General features: G+C 40.3%; 1 protein-coding gene across 3 annotated transcripts in view; it reads right to left on the bottom strand.

Moving 5' to 3' along the window:
- HOMER3 (homer scaffold protein 3) overlaps positions 1–22,212 on the bottom strand; it is a 297,394-nt gene that overhangs the window by 57,877 nt on the left and 217,305 nt on the right. For all 3 annotated transcript variants that reach the window (XM_077252685.1, XM_077252674.1, XM_077252665.1), the window contains 4 exons: positions 10,462–10,618; positions 10,249–10,380; positions 8,313–8,420; positions 1,508–1,626 (listed from right to left, as the gene is read on the bottom strand). In XM_077252685.1, the coding sequence (XP_077108800.1) occupies positions 1,508–1,626; positions 8,313–8,420; positions 10,249–10,380; positions 10,462–10,618 (516 nt within the window). The remainder of the gene's footprint in view (positions 1–1,507; positions 1,627–8,312; positions 8,421–10,248; positions 10,381–10,461; positions 10,619–22,212) is intronic.

Raw genomic sequence — 22,212 nt, 5'->3', positions numbered from 1 at the left:
GACCTCGGCACCAAGAGATGAGCACCGCACGTCCGAACACCCCCTCATCCCAGTCTGCAGACGGTAAGGTATATCTGCATTAGAGGCCCCCCCCCCCATTTCCCCAAAAAAATTTTTGGGAAAAAAGTGCGTCTTACAATCCCCAAAATACGGTAACTTTGTGGGAAAACATGTTTAAGGGCTGACACAGATGCCAGTTTTTCACATACGAGTTCTATATGTGATTTTCATGGATAGCACTCGTACATGTAATAGTGTATGAGATAGTTCACTTCTATGAATTCTTCCTCGGACGAAGTGGTCCACACGAAAGCATGGACACTTGTCTGATACTTATGCGAGTGTGGTATCAAAATGGCCAATAAAAGTCTATGGGTCAGTGAAAAAAAATTGGACAGTACTCGGATCTGTGTGGTGTCTGTTTTTCACGGACAGGTTGAAGGGAGGAGCTGGATAAACTTTTTTTTTTCTCATCCGAGAACAACTGATGACTTTTGGGCCAATCTCTGCAGACACTCTGCTGAAACTCGGATCAAAAACCCTGACAAAACTCATTTCCATTTTTTTGTGAGAAAAAAATGGATGTCTGAATGAACCCTAAGTCAATAAATGAATTTGCTAAGTTTCAACTCTTCTAAACAACACTGACCACATATCTAGCATAAAAAATCACTTAGTAGTTTAAAGAGCTTTGTTACCTAAGCTGAGTCTTATAGGGTAGACAAACCCATTGGAATATGCCTTACATGGAGCTTCTCTTGGATAATATGTATGATTTAGTATTATTAAAATGCATTCAGAGGTGGAATTTTGTTACACAAGCTGAAATATGCACAGCATCCCAGATCTGCCATTCTTACTACGTGATATAGCTATAGATATTGCTCTAAGACAACTTGTCTCTTTAGTCTATGTTCACACAATGTCTTTTTCAGGTGGATTCCGCCAGAAAAAGCACCAGTAAAAAGCTCACAAGAATGAACAATTTCTCAGTCTCAACTCTTGCAACGTTGACCACAGATCTAGCATAAACACTCAAACAAATGAACATGCATTTTTATGGCAAAATAACTTGATGTTCATATGTTCAGCTTTTTGAGCGTCTTTCAACCACTTCAGGTTTCTAAAGATCAAAACAGATAAAGGAACTGAGCAGACAATTCATCAGGCACTTTCCGGAAACGCAAGTCAATTGGATGCATTGAAGACAACCAGGTGTCTTTTTGAGCATTTTTGCTCAAAGAACAGCTAGCGGTTTCTTTATTGCTGAGTTAAAGAAAACATCCGGAAAACGCTAGTAAAAAAGAGGGCACTAAAATCCTGGAAAACACTAAAAAAACTGCCAGTGGTCAAAAATGTTAAAAAACATTTAGAAAATGACCCAATAAAATGCTGTAAAAATATATGAGAAAAAAAAAACTGGCATGTGCACCTGCCCTTAGAGAGAACACCTTTCCTCTTTCATACCAGACATATTTTTACTGAGATATATACTGTATGTATTTACCCTTCTGACAACATCTTCTTGACGCGTTCTCGTTCTGTACTGAGCTCCATCTCTGCACTTTGGCTCCTGAACAGCTTATCATCTGGTCCATTGGCACTTATAATCGGTGAAGGTACTATCTAGGGAGAATAAAATATGTTAAACTAGAGATCCTAATGTAGGCCGCATGTGAATTTCCCATGGTTATCTATGACTTCTATTGATTTTAGAATGTTCCAAAAGAGACAAAACAAGGGTGTAAAAGGTCAACCTGTCCCTGACACAACATTTTAACTATAAAAACTCACATCCTTCTCATGCATGCAGATTGAATGTTAAAACCTATTTATTGGACCTCACATTGGCTCTGCACAGATGCAAGGTAAGATGTCCTGCTCGGAGCATAGGTAGCATAAAATTCAGTATTCACTTAAAATATTGCCAAGACGCTACAATGGTTATGTATACATCGCTATTAAAATGCCAGGGTTTTGTCATGTAAAAAAATCAAAGCAAACTTTTTACTACCTTTAGTGTCAATTGAAAAATAAGATGAAATGTTTTTAGGTGGAAAAAGAAAAAGAAACAACTAAGATAATGTTTTTGCATAACTATGCACACCCCTAAACTAATACTTTGTTGAAGTATCCTTTGAATTTATGACAGAATTCAATATTTTTTGGTAGGAGTCTATCAACATGGCACATCTAGAATTGGCAATCTTTGCCCACTCTTTCTTGCAGTAGAGCTCCAAGTCTGTCAGATTGCATGGACATCTCTGCTGTACAGTCCTCTTTAGTTCAACCCACAGATTAATATTTAGAACTTTCAATAATTCACTCAACCTTGACTAAAGTCACAGTTCCAGTTACCAAAAACAGCCCCAAAGCATATTACTGCCTTCTCCATGCTTCACTGTGGGAATTGTGTTCTTTATTTGATGCCCAATATTGACTTTGCATTAAAAAATCCTTTTGGAACTATGGCCAAAAAGCTCAACCTTGGTTTCATCAGACCATAACAGGTGGTCCTACATGCTTTGGCAGACTTAATGTAGGTTTCGGCAAAGCATAGCTGGGCTTGGCTGTTTTTCTTTGTAGTAAAATACATCTGTCTTGCTACCCACAGGCCAGATATTTGAAGAGTATGGGAGATTGTTGTCATGAGCAGTACACAACCAGTAGTTGCCAGAAATTCCTGCAGGTCCTTTAGTGTTGCTGTAGGCCTCTTGGCAGCCTCCTGGAACAATTGTCTTCTTGTCTTTTTATAAATTTTCAAAATACTTCTATTCTAGTTCTAAGTAATGTCACTGTTGTTCCAAATTTAAGCCACTTCCTCATGACTATCTTCACAGTGTTCCATGTTTTATCTAATACCTTGACATTTTTTTGTATCTTTCCCTTAGCAGATAACTTTCAACAATGAGATCCCTTTGCTGTGTTGGAAGCTGTTTACGGCCCATGGCCTTTGTTGGAAAAGACAACTAAGAAAATGTCAGCAAAATCCTATTAGATCAGCTAAACTTTATAACAAGTTATTCAAAATCACGGTAAATGATGGCAGCTATGTACTGACTACTAATTATCATGGGTTTAAATGTGACTGGCTAATTCTGAACACAATCATATCCCCAATATTAAGGCAGTGTTAATAATTATGCAACCACTTAATTTTAGTTTTATATTTATTTTCCCATTCAAAATTATTTTATTTTGTTTCTTAATGGATTTGTACAGATTATGGGTGACTTTAAAAGTGAAAACATTCTGAGATTATACTTCTTGGTATGATTTTTTACATGACAGTAAAGGGCCATTTTAATAGGGGTCTGTAAACTTTTTATATCCAACATATTTGTCAGTTTGCCTCAATGTACAATATTCAATTTGCTAAAAATGTCATGTATGTCTAAAATACAGTAGATCCTAAAAAAGACCTTAATAGGTCTCTGTAAAGCTAGTCTTTTTCTAATAAGCAAATTACATTTAAGAGTTAAAACATCCTCTGGATATAGCCTTATTTAACCCAGTCAACACTGGTAAGAGGCTCCAGGCTCAGAGAAGCTAAATTAAGAGCTTCACATGGACATAACAGCTGAGCCAAAGACATTAGGGAAAAGAAATGACAGGCAAGGCTGCGAGAAATTGATTAGTCTGTGTACTTAAATATGTAAAAGATGGATGCCCCACTATTGGCCCTCCTGTCTCGCATTGATTTTATGCAGCACTGTTACATCATTTCAATTTGCACAAGATTATATTGTACATTAGTTTATTTGTAAGTAAACTAATGTACGGCACATAATCTAACAGCAGAATTGCAACACCAATAAGAAAAAGACTTGTAATAATGGAAATTATAAGATCAATAGACATAGTAATGATATGCAAATGATGAAAAAGTGGAAATAGCATTTTAAAAATATATCAACTTATTCAGTATCAAGTATGAGCACCACACACATGATATCAATGAGGATTTCAATGGTTGTCTGAGGACCGTTCTGCCATGCTGATTACACTAGAGCATGCAAATAATCAAGATCAGATCTGTTCGAAGAGACAAAAATGTCTTCTGGGACATTTAAAAAATATAGCCATATCACTGGTTCCACGACCAAATCAATGTAATGCCGAGATGCTTGTGTAACTGGAATGAAGAGGGTCTGGCTACCACATAATATGCCACCACACACAATATTCCCGGTAGTAGGACCGGTGAGGCGTTCCCTCAGGATGGACTCCCTCGTGGCATTGCCTGTGTGTTCTCAGGTAAGAAACACTGGCTCACTATAACAAACGCCTCACGCCTTATTAAAGCCGTATAGCGGTTATTCCTTTCAACTGCATAAAGTCCATCCTATAGAAAAAACGTCACAGAAAAATATCTTCTTCGTAGTATTTATATAAGAAAAATCCTTTGTATATACACACACTTTCAAACTGAATTCATTATAATCACCACAGTGAACAACTTATCCAGACTGCACTGCGGGCTTATCCAAGCTTCCAAGCTGCTGTAATTAGCTTGCAGAATGCTAAAGTTTTCCAAGCGATCTGTAGCATCGCTTGGAAAACTGACTGACAGGTTAGTCACACTTGTCAAAAACATAGTGTTTGACAAGTGTGACCAACTTTTTACTATAGATGCTGCCTATGCAGCATCAATAGTAAAAGATAGAATGTTTAAAAATAATAAAAAAAAAATAAAAAAAATGGTTATACTCACCCTCTGCAGACAGCCGATATCCTCAGCGGCTTCCGTTCCTATAGATGGTGTGGTTCAGGACCTTCGATGACGTCGCGGTCACATGAGCGGTCACATGACCGGTCTCGCGACCAATCACAAGACAGCGACGTCATCGCAGGTCCTTCACCGCACACCAGCTATAGGAACCGAAGCGGCAGCATGCACCGGAGAGGCGGGAAGACTCCGGGGGCCATCGAAGGTGAGTATATCACTATTTTTTATTTTAATTCTTTTTGTTTGACCAATTATATGGTGCCCAGTCCGTGGAGGAGAGTCTCCTCTCCTCCACCCTGGGTACCAACCGCACATAATCTGCTTACTTCCCGCATGGTGTGCACAGCCCCGTGCGGGAAGTAAGCAGATCAATGCACTCCTAGGTGTGCGGAACCCCGCAATTCCGCATTTTTAATGAACATGTTGCTTTTTTTTCCGCGATGTGATTTTTTCGCGGAAAAAAATGCAACATTTGCACAAAAAATGCGGAATACACTGTAAATAATAGGAGGCATATGTTAGCGTTTTTTTTCGCGTTTTTATAGCGAAAAAACGCGAAAAAAACGCGAAAAATACTGAACGTGTGCACATGGCCTTACTGTAGATCCTTGGTGCGGGCTGTAAATGCGCATTCATGGCTTCTGATAAGACAAACAGAAGGACAGGGACACTGATCAGATTACAGGGAAGCACACCTGTAGCCTACGTCTTCTCATCATATTCGAAGAATAGCAAGTAGTGACCCATTCTGTACCTAAAGTGAAATTGGACATCACATACCAAGCTTAGGCTACTTTCACACATCAGGCTTTTTGTTTCAGGCACAATCCGGCAATTTTTTGAAAAAACGGACCCTTTTTGTTTACGCCGGATCCGTTTTTGCCCCATAGAGTTGTATTAGCGCCGGTTTGTGCCTCTCGCTAAAAAACGGATTCGGCGCATCAGTTTTTCACAATTTACGTCGGATCCGTTTTTTTTTTAAATTAACCGGATTTAGCCTGAAAACAAAAAACTGATGTGTGAAACTAGCCTTAAGGTGTCAAAATGTGTGTACACAAAGCATTTGAAGGCATTTCCACCACATTAGACTATGAGCCAGATGTCCAGCTACAGGTGTTCAACTGATGTCTCTGCTCTCAAAGGCTATCATGGTTTACAGCAAGCCAACAATGGAGATCTATTCTCTTCAGCAATGGGTCTTGGATGCATTGAAAGCCAGAGACTGGTCTGGAGACAACATGGACAACACCAAGAGGTCAGCACGAATGAATGTGCAAAGTGGCCCAGGAGCTGTTTTTCATCATGACCACACCAGTGCACAGGTTCCTCATACTACTGTAAGCAGCCAGCCTGGCCTAAATGTGCTACCATGGCCCTCGGTGGCTCCAAACTTGTCCAACATTGAACACATCTGGGACGCCATTGGTCGGCAATTGCAAAGACAGTTGCCAGAAGCGGATATTGATGATTTCTATGCCCAAGTAGATTCAGCATGGCAGAAAATTCTTCAGACAACCATGAATAAATTTATTGATAGCAGTGTAGCGTTTATACTTGATACTGAGTAAATCAAGATGTTTTGACATGTTGCTTTCATTTTTTTTCGAGAAAATAGGTAAATAAAAACTGCAACTGACCCTGCTGGTTCCCGTACAGACTAGAGATCTTGACCAGCAGTCCCTAAAGATTACTGCGTGAGCAGAGACAGCCATAACAACAGAATAGAAGATGGCAGCTCGAACCTAAGCTGTGTAAAAGGGTGTTGTGTGCTTCACATACTTCCTGAATAACCGGAGGGCAGCGCAGAGTGTAAATTACCTACAAAGTGGAATGTATGCTGAGCTATAGCAGAATGGCTGAACATCCACAAGAAACTATCACCAGCAGGAAATTCCAGCAGGGGGACAGAATATAAAGCCGCACCCAAGAGGTGATAGATCAGACAATGAAAACACCTGTGTCACGCTAAACACACTGCAGCCAGAATTACAGAACCTAGACACGAGAAGAGGTGTGTCTGCTGTGGCTCTGCGGACAGAGAAACCGACCACAAAACACAGGTTCAAAGACAGGAGCATGACAATTATCATGTTTACTGATCCTGAGATTTTCAGAATTCCACAACTTTTCCTTCTTATTATCGCAATTTCATTTTTGGGGAGTGTATTTCAGATTATTAATGAAGTTGGTTTACACATTTTTTTTTCTCTGCGATTTAGCTCTATGTGTATCTGAAGTTCCAATTCAATAATCGTGGAACAGCTTGTTTAAAACCAATAGAGTTTTCGCCCATCTGTTCAATGCAGTGGTTAATCCAGTAGTCTTGTCCAGCGTCTGGCACAGTGTAGGATGCCTGAATGCCAGGATATTACACTGCCATTCTGTGGAATTGCCAAGGTCCATCACTCCAGCATTATATAAAGCCGTTTAGGTGGGTGTGGGAACTACAGGCAGAGGCAATTCAACACGGGGAGAAGAAAGTAAACATGACAGGAAGTATAGTAGAAATAGGTGAAAGAAAAACAGAAAAAACTGGCATCAAAAGTAATATAGCATAATCATAATAATATACTCTTTGCACCATTCATAAAAGAGCAAAGTGTTGCTAATGTATATAAGTAATTCTGAAGCTTCTCAGAATGGATAATATGTGATATAATATTCAGCCCATACATAAGCAGAAATGGTTGATTACAAGAACCATAGTATCACAGAAAGAGATGAGGAAATTGCTGCAAAAATTGCCATGACATTGGAGGACTTTGACACAACCATTGTTAGGCCCTATCCAGACGTCCTTTTTGATGTACTTGTTCTACCTGTATTTTTCACAGACAGCACAAGTAGCCATTATAGAACATGTCTGTTTTTTTTTCGACACGTGTGATCCAAGTTGTTTAAAAAAAATCGTACATTAAACTCTATGGATCCATGAAAAATTTGGAGAGCAAACTCATGGTATACTAGCGCTGTCTGAATTTTACTGCTAGCTAAGAGAATCATGGGAATCTTCCATTAGTTTTGTTTTGCATATAAGCTAAATGGATGAAACCCAGATGTTGATGACCTGACACCCTAACATCAATTGTGGATGATGAAAAACTGGTCTAGCACAATTATGTTGTTCAGGTTTTCATGCCTGAAAAATAACAAACAGTTATCGGAATGAGGCCTGAGGTACATCAAGTCCAATCTGTGCATTTGTCAGGTAATAATGGAAACAGAAAACAAGCATGCAAACAATAAGCACTGACACGCTCACATTTAGCATTTTGATGGACAATTACATGTATAATGAATTGTTATCAGGCACATTGTCTTTAATTACCCCCATGAGATAGGCTGTTGGACTCCAGCCGCAGGGATGCTTTTAATGTGATAAAGTGATGCATGGTCAGTCACCCTATCTAACCTCATGGATTCTGAAAGCGATGACCTCCCATCAGTCACCAAACCGCAGAGGCCTTATCTTAATAATGTCCAATGAAACCAACAGGCTGTCTGTCCAATGCTCTGGAGTCCATGGATTTTACATACTCACTCACTCATTTCATTTATTATTTTCCTGTTCACGTTGCCTTACCTGCTGTGCAGTGATATTAAGAGCTGGATTTGTCAGGTCCGTTTTATCCTGAGATTTCTCTCTTGCCAGTCGGGCAGCTTCTCTCACTTCCTGGAACTTCTCTGCGAACTGAAGTCAGGAAAGTCATTTATAAAAAAAACAAGTGTTACTTTTTTACAATGTTACAGATTTCATATAATTTCTTACACTACTTTGTAGCAATAATATGTCAATCCGTTTGTTTTCAAAGTAAATAAATTTGCTGCTGGATGTTTGGGATTTCTTAAAACCAGCAATTAGAGCAAATATTTTCAGTTTTGATTAAAACCCAGATTTGCTCATTAACTGGAAGAAGGAAACTAAATCTCATCTATATATCATGGAAAACTGTTTGCATATTGTGCGGACCTGTAATATAATTTCCACAGCTTTCAATGTGCCTTAAGTCAGCCTCTATGTTTATTCAATTGTGCAAAATAACTGTAACCTTTACCATTCCCACTCTTGGGGCTCATGCAGACGTCCATGGATCTCCGTCTGATCACAGTCTGCAAAGCACAGACTAGTTGCATGATGGCTTCATATATTTTTATGAGCGTGACACGCTTCGGTCGGGAGAGCTGCAGCCAATCCATGCATTGTGGTCCATGTCTGCATGAGCCCTTAAGGCTACGTTCCCACAATGAGTATTTGATGAGGTTTTGCACCTATTAGGTTGCTTGAGTTTTTAATGCATTTTTTTGCATGAGTTTTTATTGTCTCTTTTTGGTAGGTTATGTTTTTAATAAAGCTGCTCAGATTTGTGCTTCTAATGCAATTCTATGGGAAAAATCCAAACAAGAAAAATGTACATGTTGCGTATTTCAAACACGCACCGCAGATCAGTTTATGCTGCATAAAAAAAGCACACTGGGCAAGAGATTTAGCTAAATCCCATCTACTTTGCTGAAACTGGAAGAATCTGCATAATAAAGTGAACAAAACTCATTGGGGGAACTTACGATGTTTTCCAATACTTTAACATTGATGACTTATCCCTAGGATAGGTCTTCAATGTCTAATCGAAGGGGGTGCGAGACCCGTCACCCCTGCCAATCAACTGTTCCTGGTGTCAGTGGCTGCCAGAACTGCTCAGTTACACAGCTGTACTGCACAGCTCCATCAGCTCTATACAATAGGGGGAGGATGTGCAGTACCCGTGGCCACTATGCCGTCGAAAGAGAGAACTGTGCAGCTCCGTAACTGAGCAGTTCCAGCTGCCGCTGACACCATGACCAACTGATCGGCAAAGCTTGCCAGGTGTCGCACTCCCACCGATCAGACACTGATGACCTATCCTAATGATAGGTCAGCAATTTTAAAGTAGTGGACAACCTTTTTAACCAAACAGAGGTATTGTATGCTTGAAGTATTGTATCTGGGGAAAATATGATGCTTAAAGAGGTTGTCCACTACTTTTTCATTGTTCAATGTCTGATTGGTCGGGGTCCAACACCCGGCACCGCTGCCAATCAGCTGTTCTGGTGCCGGGTGCCATACCTGCTTGATAGCGGAGCTGCTCTGTTACTGGTCGTGGCTGGGTAGTGCACATCCGCCTCCTACTGAAATCATTAGGAGGCGGATGTTTAGTACCCTGTCGCCGCCACAATCAAAAGATGGAGCAGCTCAGAAATCAAGTAGTTCCGGCCAGCGAAAACAGCTGATTGGTGGGGGTGCAGGGTGTCGGACCATAACATATGAGACATTGATGAGCTCTCCTATGGATAGGTCATCAATGAACAAGCAGTGGACAACCTCTTTAATAAGGCAATACATATACCAAGTGTGCTGCTATTCTGCCTATGGATTCCAAAAACACAGTGTGAGTACTAGTCAATTACAGTAATTCAGTAAATACAGTCTGCTTCTGATGGTTTGCATACATTATATCTGAACATTTTTTGTATTCTTCATTTACCTGGGTCAAGTTCTGTTCCGAGGCAAAGCCCAAACCATATACTGTGTTAGCTCGACTGTCAGCCCACTGTCCAAATTTCTGAGAAGTCTTAGTGAAGGTCATGTTTGGGGTAATAGTGCTGTTGATAATAGCCTATAAAATAAATTAGTCACTCAGGAAAAATCGAGTTTATTCTGCATTGTCAAACACATGTCACCCGACCCGATGCCTCACCTTTGTGCCACCCACGCTAATGATCCGATACACATTTCTTGTAGCATCAAAGAAGTATGATACAGTAGCAGCATGTTTGCTGGCTGGAATCCAGTTCTTTTTGGTGACAGGATCAATTTGAAAAACATGGGCTCGGGTGCTGAATATGGGCTGTTCCCTAGAAAAGAGAAACCATCAGAAAAATCTATCAGAAAACTCTCAGAAGAATGAACATATACCTTTTTATGTTAAACAACTTGCTGTGCTTGTGTTAAGTTTTCTGAGCGCCTTTTATCCACTCCGGGTTTCTAAAAAGCATTTAAAAGAGGTAGCATGTCCTTTCTTATGGGGTTTTCTGCTCTGCAAGACACTCTGTTCTTTACAATGTACGTCAATAGGAAAGCTTAAAAGTTCACAGAAAACAACCATACGTCTTTTGCCATCGTTTTGCTTAAAACATTTTTAGTGGTTTCCTAATTTTTCTTTGGAGTGAAAAGAAAACGACTGTAAAATAACAGTGAAGAAGACTTCACAGAAACCATGGGAAAACTCTTAAAAAAAAAAAAACCACCATCAGCCAAAACCTTGGAAAAACACTCATGAAAAGACCGCAAAATAACAACACAAAAGCTTTAGGAAAAAAAAAGCTCGAGTTTTCTGTAGTGTCTTCTGCTTGAAAAACTGATAGGATTGGCTGAGTTTAAAAGATGTTCTGTACAAGTAGAATAACTGGGTACTCAATGACCCTCATTGATCAGGTCTTTTTTAAATTCATAGAAACACTGAAAAATATAATCAGCCAGCTTATCATACAAATTATGTTTGCTTGAATATAAATCACATTTACCCACATTGTAGTCCAGAATTTTGGGCCACCATAATTTTTTAGGGAAATCTAGTACCTGTAACTTTCTGTATTATCTTTCATGTCATCTAAAGCCCTATCAACCATGACAACATTCTGTGACAAAGAGTTAGGGTAAGTTCACACAGGGAGTTTTTGCGGCTTTTTTTATGCTAATTTTCAGCTGCTTTTTACAGTACCAGCAAAGCCTACTTTTTCAGAATTTCAGAAATCTCATGCACACACATTGGTATTTGGTGCTTTGCTGCGTTTTTTGGACATAGAGCATGTCACTTCTTTCAGAGTTTTTGCTGCGTTTTTTCACCCATTGACTTGAATGGGTGTTGAAAAAAACGCAGAAAAAATGCAGCAAAAATGTAGGTATCATTATTTGCTGCATTTTTGCTGCTGAAAATCCAAGGACATTAGCATGGACAAAGAGAAAAAAAAACGCCCTAAATACGCAACAAAAAAATGCACCAAAATGCACCTAAACCTGCGTTGTTGACGCAGCTTCTTTCCTGCCAAGAAGATCAGGTCAAAAGCAACAAAAACGCTGCTGTGAACTTACCCTTATATAGTCTCACTGTGCTTCAGTAACGATTCCTCTGTGAAGATGGTGAAACTTTAAACATAAAGCATGCCTCTTTGATTAAAATGGACCTGTCAGCAGTATTTTTCTCAGTAACCAACAGTGTCAGGTTGCCGCCATTACACTGATTACATTGATACCTTGGCTGATGAAATCCATCTTGTGGCTGTTGTTTGATCTTTATTTTCAGTTTTCAGTTTATGACATTCTCCGGTTCCGATGTGGCCTATGGGTGAGAGGAGTCTTTATGTGGTGCTCTGCTTACATATTCATCAGTGTGGCTTATCACAGGTTAGTGTTCCTTTAGTGACCTGCCCCCTATTTTACATACTGCATAGAATTTTATTGATATTGCTGTTGATAATATTGTTGATAATGCATTTAATATTGTGGTTATTGTAAGGCTTAGGAAAAAAATTACATCTAGCAAAATTGCACGGCTGTTGGCAACTGTGCAGTAGCATCTATTGCTTACTGATAGATGCTACTGTGCAGGCGCCGCTGCCATTTTGCTGCAGCCAAATGTTTTTTTTTCCTCCAGCAAAATGGTGGCGGCACAGGTAAAGAAGCATCTAGAGATGCTACAGTGCAAGTGCCGCTGGCAGAACCTTTTTGTTGACGAAAAAAAATATGGCACAATGGCTGTGGCACTTGCGCAGTAGCATCTATCGGCAAGCAGTAGATGTTACTACGCAAGTGCTGCTGCCAGCGCCATTTTACTGGAGGAAAAAACATTTGGCTGCAACAAAATGCTGGCGGCGTTTGTGCAGTATGCTGCAGCGCAAGCGCGCCAGTGGCACCATTTTGATGAAGAAAAAAATAAATTAGCAACAGCACGATGGTGGTGGCGCTTGAGACAGATGCTACTGCGCAGGCACCGCTGCTGCCATTTTGCTGGATGTAAAAAATGTTCTAAGCCTTACAATAGCCAACAATATTATATGCATTATCAACAATAATGCATATCAACAATAACATCAACAATATTATATGCATTATGTAAAATAGGAGGAAGGTCACTGTCTTAAGCCCATAAGGATGCATATGTAAGCAAAGCACCACATAAAGACCCCCCACAGGCCACCCCAAAGCATGAGAATTGCCTTAAATGAAAACTGAAAAAAAAGATAAAAACAACAATCACAAGACGGATTTAATCAACCAAGGTATAATTTTAATCAGTATAGCAGCGTCAACATGACAGTGTTTGTAGATGTAATTTCTTGTCCAATCTCTTCATTTACGTACTCCATTGAAGAATAATGTTTACACGCACAGATATAGATAGATCTACAGATAGATAGATAGATAGATGGATAGATAGATAGATAATACCAAGCCCAATGTTTAGTAATAAACATAATAAAATGGTACATAAACAGTTAAATAAAGACACACACACAAAATCTGGGTTAGACCGGGGTCACACTTGCGAGAAACTCGCACGAGTCTCGCCCCTCAATACCCGGCACTGCCGCCGGCACTCGGACCGGAATGTTCAGCTACACAGAAATACATGTAGCTGCACACTCCGGTTCCGAGTGCCGGCAGCAGTCCCGGGTATTGAGGTGCGAGACTCATGCGAGTTTCTCGCAAGTGTGACCCTGGCCTTAAATGCAATATCTGTTTAATTTAAAAAAATTAAAAAAAAGAAAAAAAAAGGTGTGGGCTCCCGCACAATTTTCTTTGCCAGAGAGGGAAAGCCAGCAACTGCGGGGAATGGTTATAGCCTAGGAAGGGGTTAATACCATGGATCTTCCCAGGCTATGAATCTCAGCCCGCAGCTGTATATTTAGCCTTTACTGGCTATTAAAATAGAGGGACCCCCCTATAATTAATAGCCAGAAAAGGCTATGCAGAGAGCTGCGGGCTGATATTCATAGCCTAGGAAGGGCCATGGATATTGCCCCCCCCCCCCCCCCGGCTACAAACACCAGCTCACAGCCGCCCCAGAAATGGCACATCTCTAAGATGCCCTGTAGCGGTGGCATATGGGGTAATAGGTGGTTAATGTCACCTTTGTATTGTAAGGTGACATCAAGCCGGCTTAGTAATGGAGAGGAGTCAATAAGACACCTCTACATTTCTAATCCTATAGTTGTTATGTTAAATAAACACACAGCCAGAATAAAGTATTTTAGTGAAACAAAAGACTACACACATTTTTCCCATATTTACTGTTCTGCTAATCCATGCAACGTCCTCGATCTCCTGCAAAAAAATAAACAAATAAACCAACACAAATACTCCCTGTTCCATTTAATAATGACTGTCCCACAACGATCTCCCCTATAGAGCTGTCACATCAGGAGATGTGACCGCTCTACAAGGCCGCCAGTGACACACTGACAGGAACAATGGCTCCTGCAGTGTTATCACTGAAGAGTTTACCCGAGTTCAGGCTCTTATTTCACGGCAATTCTACATGAGAATTTTCCCACGCAGCATTGCCAGTGATAGCGACCTCTGACGGTGGAGTGACCTCTGACGTCATTGTCTCATCGGAGCCAATGTGACAGCTCTCCACGGGAGATCGTTGTGGGACACTCGTTATTACATGGATTACATATGAACAGGGAGTATACTGTTGGTTTATTATTTTATTTTTTACAGGAGATCGAGGGCATCGGGGATTAGCTGTGTGGTGAGTATATACTGTATATGTGCGTATGTGTTTTTTTATACAGTAGCCGGATGATGGGATTACTACTGTCCCATTGTCGGCTAGCTGTCACTGTAGCAGGCATAGCCGGATGTGACTAGTAGTCCCATCAGACGATGCCTGCCTACATACAGACCTGCACACAGACACGCACACACACACAGCCCCGCAGACACCCGCAACCGTGTGCTCAGCCAGCAAGCAGCATGTACAGGGGAGAAGGGATGAAAGAAAAAAACGACGTGGGGTCCCCCATATATTTTACAACCAACCCGGCAAAACTCACAGGTGCGGGCTGCTATTCTCAGGCTGGTAAGGGTCCATGGATATGGGCCCCACCAGCCTGATTCTTCCCACTTGTCCTGTAGTGGTGGCAAGTGGGGTAATGAGGGGTTAATGTCACCTTCCTATTGTAAAGTGACATTAAGCCGGCTTAGTAATGGAGAGGTGTCAATAAGACATCTATCCATTTCTAATCCTATGGTTGTTAAAAGGTTAATCAAATACACCACACAGTTAGAAAAAAGTCACCTTGTGCTCAAACAGTAGTTTCCAAACTATCCGAAAGAACTTTGCAATCCAAAAGCCAAATAGCATTCCTTCCCTTCTGTGCTCTGCATTTGTCCAAACAGTAGCTTTTGACTACATATTGGGTCCTGGCGTGTTCATGAGAAATTTCTTTACAATTTGTGGCTCCTATTATTTCCTATTTATCCTTGTGAAAAAAAATATTCGAAGATAAAGCATCTACTTAGTGGAGAAAAATGTAAGTTTTTCATTTCTCTCGTCCCTATGTTATAATCTTTTGAGAAACATGTGGGTCCAAAAAGGTCACTAAACCCCGAATAAATTCTATGAGGTGTGCACTTGAGGGGAATTTCTTCTGTTTCTGCTCCTTGCAGGACCTGTAAATTCTTCCTTAATCAATTCTAGCTAGCCAGAAATACATAACAGAAGAAAAATTGTGCTCCTTCCGAGCCCTGATTTGTACCCAAACAGTAGATTCTGACCATATGTGGGGTATTGGTGTAGTGAAGAAAAATTGATTCACAAATTGTTCAGTCCATTTTCTCCTATTATCCCTGTAAAAATGAAACACTTGGGGCTATATCTTGTAGGATCGCTACTTCCAACAGGTGGCGCTATAGAGTTAAGTCCTCTTTGTCTCTGAAGAGGCAATTTCTATATTACATTTCCCAAAGGAGAATTGCACGGCAAATAAGCCTCCTTACCTTGACAAGCCAGAGCTGGTATGTCATTATGCACAAGGAGAAACGTTACCCCTTAGACCTCAGTCCAGAGCCTCTCACCTAGTCAAATCAGTTCTCATGCTTTGCACTGACGAGGGCTAACAGCCCGAAATACCGTGAGCAAATTGAGATACTGATTTGGCTTTCATCCTAAGTCATATTGCACGACTTGTTAAAGGGTTGATTGTGACTTGTAGGATCGCTACTTCCAACAGGTGGCCCTAAAGAGTTCAAGTCCTCTTTTTCTCTGAAGAGGCAATTTGCATATTAAATTTCCCAGAGGAGCATTGCACGGCGAATAAGCCTCCTTACCTTGACAAGCCAAAGCCGGTATGTCACTCTCAACAAGGAGAAACCTTACCCCTTAGACCCCAGTCCAGAGCCTCTCACCTAGCCAAATCAGTTCTCATGCTTCGCACTGACGAGGGCCAACAGCCCGAAACACCGTGTCTGCGAATTGAGATACTGATTTGGCATTTTATCCTGTCATATTGCAAGACTCATTTAAGGGTTGATTGTGACTTGTAGGATCGCTACTTCCAACAGGTGGCCCTAAAGAGTTCAAGTCCTCTTTTTCTCTGAAGAGGCAATTTGCATATTAAATTTCCCAGAGGAGCATTGCACGGCGAATAAGCCTCCTTACCTTGACAAGCCAAAGCCGGTATGTCACTCTCAACAAGGAGAAACCTTACCCCTTAGACCCCAGTCCAGAGCCTCTCACCTAGCCAAATCAGTTCTCATGCTTCGCACTGACGAGGGCCAACAGCCCGAAACACCGTGTCTGCGAATTGAGATACTGATTTGGCATTTTATCCTGTCATATTGCAAGACTCATTTAAGGGTTGATTGTGACTTGTAGGATCGCTACTTCCAACAGGTGGCACTATAGATTAATCTATACGACACCAGACATTATTATAGACCCATGTAGGCACAACAACTCATAAATTCATCATTTATCAGGAGGAGAATGAGTAAGTGATATGCCAGAACAACAATTTCAATTTAATAATTATTTTTATTGCATACCATAAACTTATTTTAAATCAATACATAGGTCTTTTTTTCATACAAAAAATATATAGTGAATCCCACTAAAGTGTTACGTTAGATGCAGGGTGGAGTTAATAAGACTATGAGTACTCAGCTGTGAAAAAGGGGGATCATTAAAGTGCTTTAGTGCTAATTTCGTCACGCAATGAATGCTTCACAGCTTACAGGCACATCCCCCCACTCTCTTGTGACCGTACTCATGATACATGGTGTGGACACTCACAGATGAATCATCACATGGACTTGTATGCCTTCCCAACCGTAACACAATATCCACACTTTGTATCAAAAAACCAATCCAACGTTAGTACATAGAAGAAATTGGTTCTATTTACCCATAATAAGGTTAAACGTCCACCTCCAACCTGCACCGCATTCCCCAACGCGCGTTTCGCGTACAAATTGTGCTGCTTCCTCAGGGGGCGTGGTTTCAATAGTGACATAGTTCAGATTAAATAGTGCGCCGTTCCGGTCACATGACCGGGCGGACGCCTATCATTGCTCTCGCATTGTGCGCACGCGCACCGCATCCCGTCGCCATACCAACCGAAGTCCAGAGGCGGACGTCCCCCTGTGATCACGTGAGCGGGCCGGCGCCAGGCCTCGCATCACGCCCACACAGGTCGGACAGCCGCATAGGCTGCAGAAGGATGACTACCTGGGACACTGGGCGCGTTACATAGTGAGAATGTGCCGCAAATGATTACTCATAAATTGTGCTATATAGATTATTGAAAGTGCTCTGTGCAACAATATATCACTAATGGACATATATATTATAAAGTGCATACTCAATAGGGTTTTGTGACCAGTGCCTATATAGCCATTATAGAAAAAGAGGTGCATAAGTTATACATAATTGTGAATAGTGCATAATATAATATTCTAAAAAATGACCTTAGTATCACATATGGAACAACACTACTCATATAAATATATAGATACAAAAATAGTTTAAAACAGGAGAGGGGGTAAAGCAGCAATAAAGGTCTACCATAAATGGCTCCAAGATCATATGAGAATATACTTATACATCACATACACAGCCTCATTTCAGTAGTCAAAAGGATTTTCACATATAATAGGCTACAGATTATAGATATTTTTTTTATATAGGTGGCACTATAGAGTTAAGTCCTCTTTTTCTCTGAAGAGGCAATTAGCACATTGGGGCAATAACAACATTTTTGTGCAAAAAACTGATGTTTCCACACCTTGAGAGTTTTATAAATGTGATATGGCATCAACAATAAATTCCTGACAGAATTGCACCGCAAAAGTCAATTTGCGCTCATTCCCTTCTGTGCCTTGCTGTGTATCCATGAAGTACATTCTGAAAACATATGAGGACCGTGTCGGCATGTTCAGTCGAATTTGCTTAACAAATTTTCATGTACCTTTTCTCTCATTACAGCTTGCGAAAAAGCAAAATTTGATGTCTAACCAACAATTTAGTTGAAATAATGTAATTTATCATTTTTTTTCATTTCAGTGTGCATTAATTCCTGTTAAGCACCTGAATGGTTAACAAGCTTCCTGAATGCAGTTTTGAGTGCTACAAAGGGTGCAATTTTTTAAATTGTTTCACTTTTGGGTGCTTTATGACATACAGTGAAGAAAATGAGTATTTGATACATTGAAAATTTTGCAAGTTTTCCCACCTACAAAGAATGGAGAGATCTGTAATTTGCCTTTGTTTGCATTTACAGAGGTCAGACGTTTCCAGCCAGAATTCTCGCTGGTTGGTAGGTGATCAAATACTTATTTCATGCAATAAAATGCAATTTAATTATGTAAGAATCATACACTGTGATTGTCAGGTTTTTATTTTTAGATTCTGTCTCTCACAGGTGAAGTGTACCTACGATAAAAATTACAGACTTCTCCATTCTTGGTAAGTAGGAAAACTTGCAAAATTGGCAGTGCGTCAAATACTTATTTTCCACACTGTAGGACCCTTCACACATTATTTGGTCAGTATTTTACATCAGTATTTATAAGCCAAAACCAGGAGTGGAAAAATCTGAGAAAAGTATAATAGAAAAATATGCACCACTTCTGTATTTATCACCCACTCCTGGTTTTGGCTTACAAATACTGATGTGAAATACTGACCAAATACTCAATGTGCGCACGTGACCTTAAAGTCACTTCAAAACTGAAAACGTGTGGCAAAAATAGGTTTGTACATTTTGTTGAAAAAATGAAATTTATGGATAGCACTCGTATGTGAAAAACGGACATCTGAACAATACTTAAAAAAAAAATCAAAAGAAATTTCAAAAGTGATGCAAAGGTAGATTAGACTTATAGGAAATGTTATTTATTAACTATTTTGTGTAGTCAGATGGCGGTATAAATGAGGCTGTCCGGCAGCCCTTCCATCCTGAGAGTGACAGCTTCATGTACTGTATTTCTATGCAGCTGTCATACTCGGGTCGGGAGAGCCACGCAAGTCTGAGCATTGCAGTCCGATCCCAGTCCGATTTATACTAATGGCTGAATGTGCCCTTACAAGGGCATAAAAAGACAAAGTTTGAATATTGCTAATTTTTCTGAATTTTCACAAATTTTGTAGACCTAAATTTTCCACTATCAAGAAGTACAATGTGTCAACAAAAAAAGATAATATCAGAATCACTGGGATTGGAAAAAGGATTCTAAAAAGTTATTACCAAATAAAGTGACAGAAATTGGGTCCTGTTAGGAAGTTGAAAACTGGCTTCGGCAGTAAGGGGTTAATAAAAACTTTCTGAATTTTTATTCTTGAGAAAAGTGTTACCTTAATTAAACATACTTTTCCACTGTTGAAGAATTCCTCCGTTTTCTACTAATCTTTTATGTAGCAACATATGAAATCACTCTGAAAAGCCTTGATATACAACATCAAGTGTTACCAAGGTCTAGTCTATAACTCACAGAAGCGAGACGATCCCTTATACAGTGGGTACGGAAAGTATTAAGACTCCTTTAAAATTTTCATTCTTTGTTTCATTGCAGCCATTTGGTAAATTCAAAAAAGTTCATTTTTTTTTCATTAATGTTCTCTCTGCACCCCATCTTGACTGAAAAAAACAGAAATATAGTAATTTTTGCAAATTTATTAAAAAAGAAAAACTGAAATATCACATTGTCATAAGTATTCAAGACCCTTGCTCAGTACTGAGTAGAAGCACCCTTTTGAGCTAATACAGCCATGAGTCTTCTTGGGAATGATGCAACAAGTTTTTCACACCCTGGATTTATGAATCTTCTGCCGTTCTTCCTTGCAGATCCTCTCCAGTTCCGTCAGGTTGGATAGTGAATGTTGGTGGACAGCCATTTTCAGGTCTCTCCAGAGATGTTCAATTGGGTTTAGGTCAGGGCTCTGGCTGGGCCAGTCAAGAATGGTCAGAGTTTTTCTGAAGCCACTCCTTTGTTATTTTAGCTGTGTGCTTAGGGTCATTGTCCTGTTGGAAGGTGAACCTTCAACCAAGACTGAGGTCCAGAGCACTCTGGAAGAGGTTTTCATCCAGGATATCTCTGTACTTGGCCGTATTCATGTTTCCTTCAATGACAACCAGTCGTCCTGTCCCTGCAGCTGAAAAACAGCCCTGTAGCATGATGCTGCCTCCACCATGTTTCACTGTTAGGATTGTATTGGGTAGGTGATGAGCAATGCCTGGTTTTCTCCACACAAACCGCTTAGAACTATCACCAAAAAGGTCCATCTTCATCTCATCAGACCAGAGAATCGTATTTCCCATAGTCTGGGAGTCCTTCATGTGTTTTTTTTAGCAAACTCTATGTGGACTTTCATATGTCTTGCACTGAGGAGAGGCCACTCTGCCATAAATGCCCAACTGGTGGAGGGCTGCAGTGATAGTTGACTTTGTGGAACTTTCTCCCATCTGCCTACTGCATCTGTGGAGCTCAGCCACAGTGATCTTGGGGTTCTTCTTTACCTCTCTCACCAAGGCTCTTCTCCCACGAATGCTCAGTTTGGCTGGATGGCCAGGTCTAGAAACACTTCTGATAGTCCCAATCTTCTTCCATTTAGGGATTATGGAGGCCACTGTGCTCTTAGAAACCTTGAGTACTACAGAAATTGTGTTGTAACCTTGGCCAGATCTATGCCTTGTCACAATTCTGTCTCTGAGCTCCTTGGCCAGTTCCTTTGACCTCAAAATTCACATTTGGTCTGACAAGCACTGTGAGCTGTGAGATCTTATATAGACAGGTGTGTGCCTTTCCAAATCAAGTCCTATCAGTTTTACACTTGCAGATTCCTATTATGGAGCAGGTGTAAACCGCAGTGGAATCCGCACAAAGAATTGACATGCTGCGGAATAAACAACGCAGCGTTTCTGCGCGTTTTTTTCCGCAGCATGTGCACTGCGGATTTTGTTTTCCATAGGTTTACATGGTACTGTAAACTCATGGAAAACAGCTGCGGATCCACAGCATCAAAACCGCTGTGGATCCTCAGCAAAATCGGCAGCGTGTGCACATAGCCTGAAGGAGTAGAACCATCTCAAGGAGGATCACAAGGAAATGGACAGCATGTGACTTAAATATGAGTATCAGAGCAAAGGGTCTGAATACTTATGACCACCATGTGATATTTCAGTTTGTCTTTTTTTGTAGAAATTTGCAAAAATTACTACATTTCTGTTTTTTTAAGTTAAGAAGGGGGTGCAGAGTGTACATTAAAGAGAAAAAAATGAACTTTTTTGAATTTACCAAATGGCTGCATTGAAACAAAGAGTGAAAAATTGAAAAGAGTCTGAATACATTTCGTACCCACTGTAAGATTATTTTCAGTAGGATAATTCAGAATAGTGTCTTTAACATATGTAACTCCTCTCCTTACCCATTTCCCCACAAAAGTTAACACCTACAGCTACCAGTCTGTCAAACAGATTTTAAAGGGTTGGTTGTTTGGGATAATTTTTTATTTGAGCAAGTGCTGGTCCAGGGCTGGCTCTTTGCTGCTGCTTTGGACTTTGCTGATAGACTGCAGCAGTGACATTATGACTATAGCACACGTGATTGCTGCAGCCAATCCCCAGGCAAATGGGAAATGATCATGTAAACAGCACAAGAAGCTGAGTTTGACAACTGGCTGGAGTGGTAACATTTGCTGTAATCATGGCATCACCACTGCAGCCGATCCACTAAGACCAAAGCAGCAGCTGAGAGCCAGTGCTGGACCAGTAGAGAAGGATGGTTAGTATTAGTGCGTATCTTATTTTTTATCGCTGAAAGCCTGTGCCCAAAATAAAAAATATGTAGAATCACTTTTTAAAGAATCATAACTGGCAAGCGAATCTCACTGAAAAAAAGATGGTGAAAAATCAGTCGACGTTATATACAATTTTAATCCTTTTTC

Source organism: Ranitomeya variabilis, chromosome 1, assembly GCF_051348905.1.
Source record: "Ranitomeya variabilis isolate aRanVar5 chromosome 1, aRanVar5.hap1, whole genome shotgun sequence".
Lineage (NCBI taxonomy): Eukaryota > Metazoa > Chordata > Amphibia > Anura > Dendrobatidae > Ranitomeya > Ranitomeya variabilis.
Note: the sequence above shows the minus strand (reverse complement) of the source record. Positions and strands in the feature narration are given on the sequence as shown.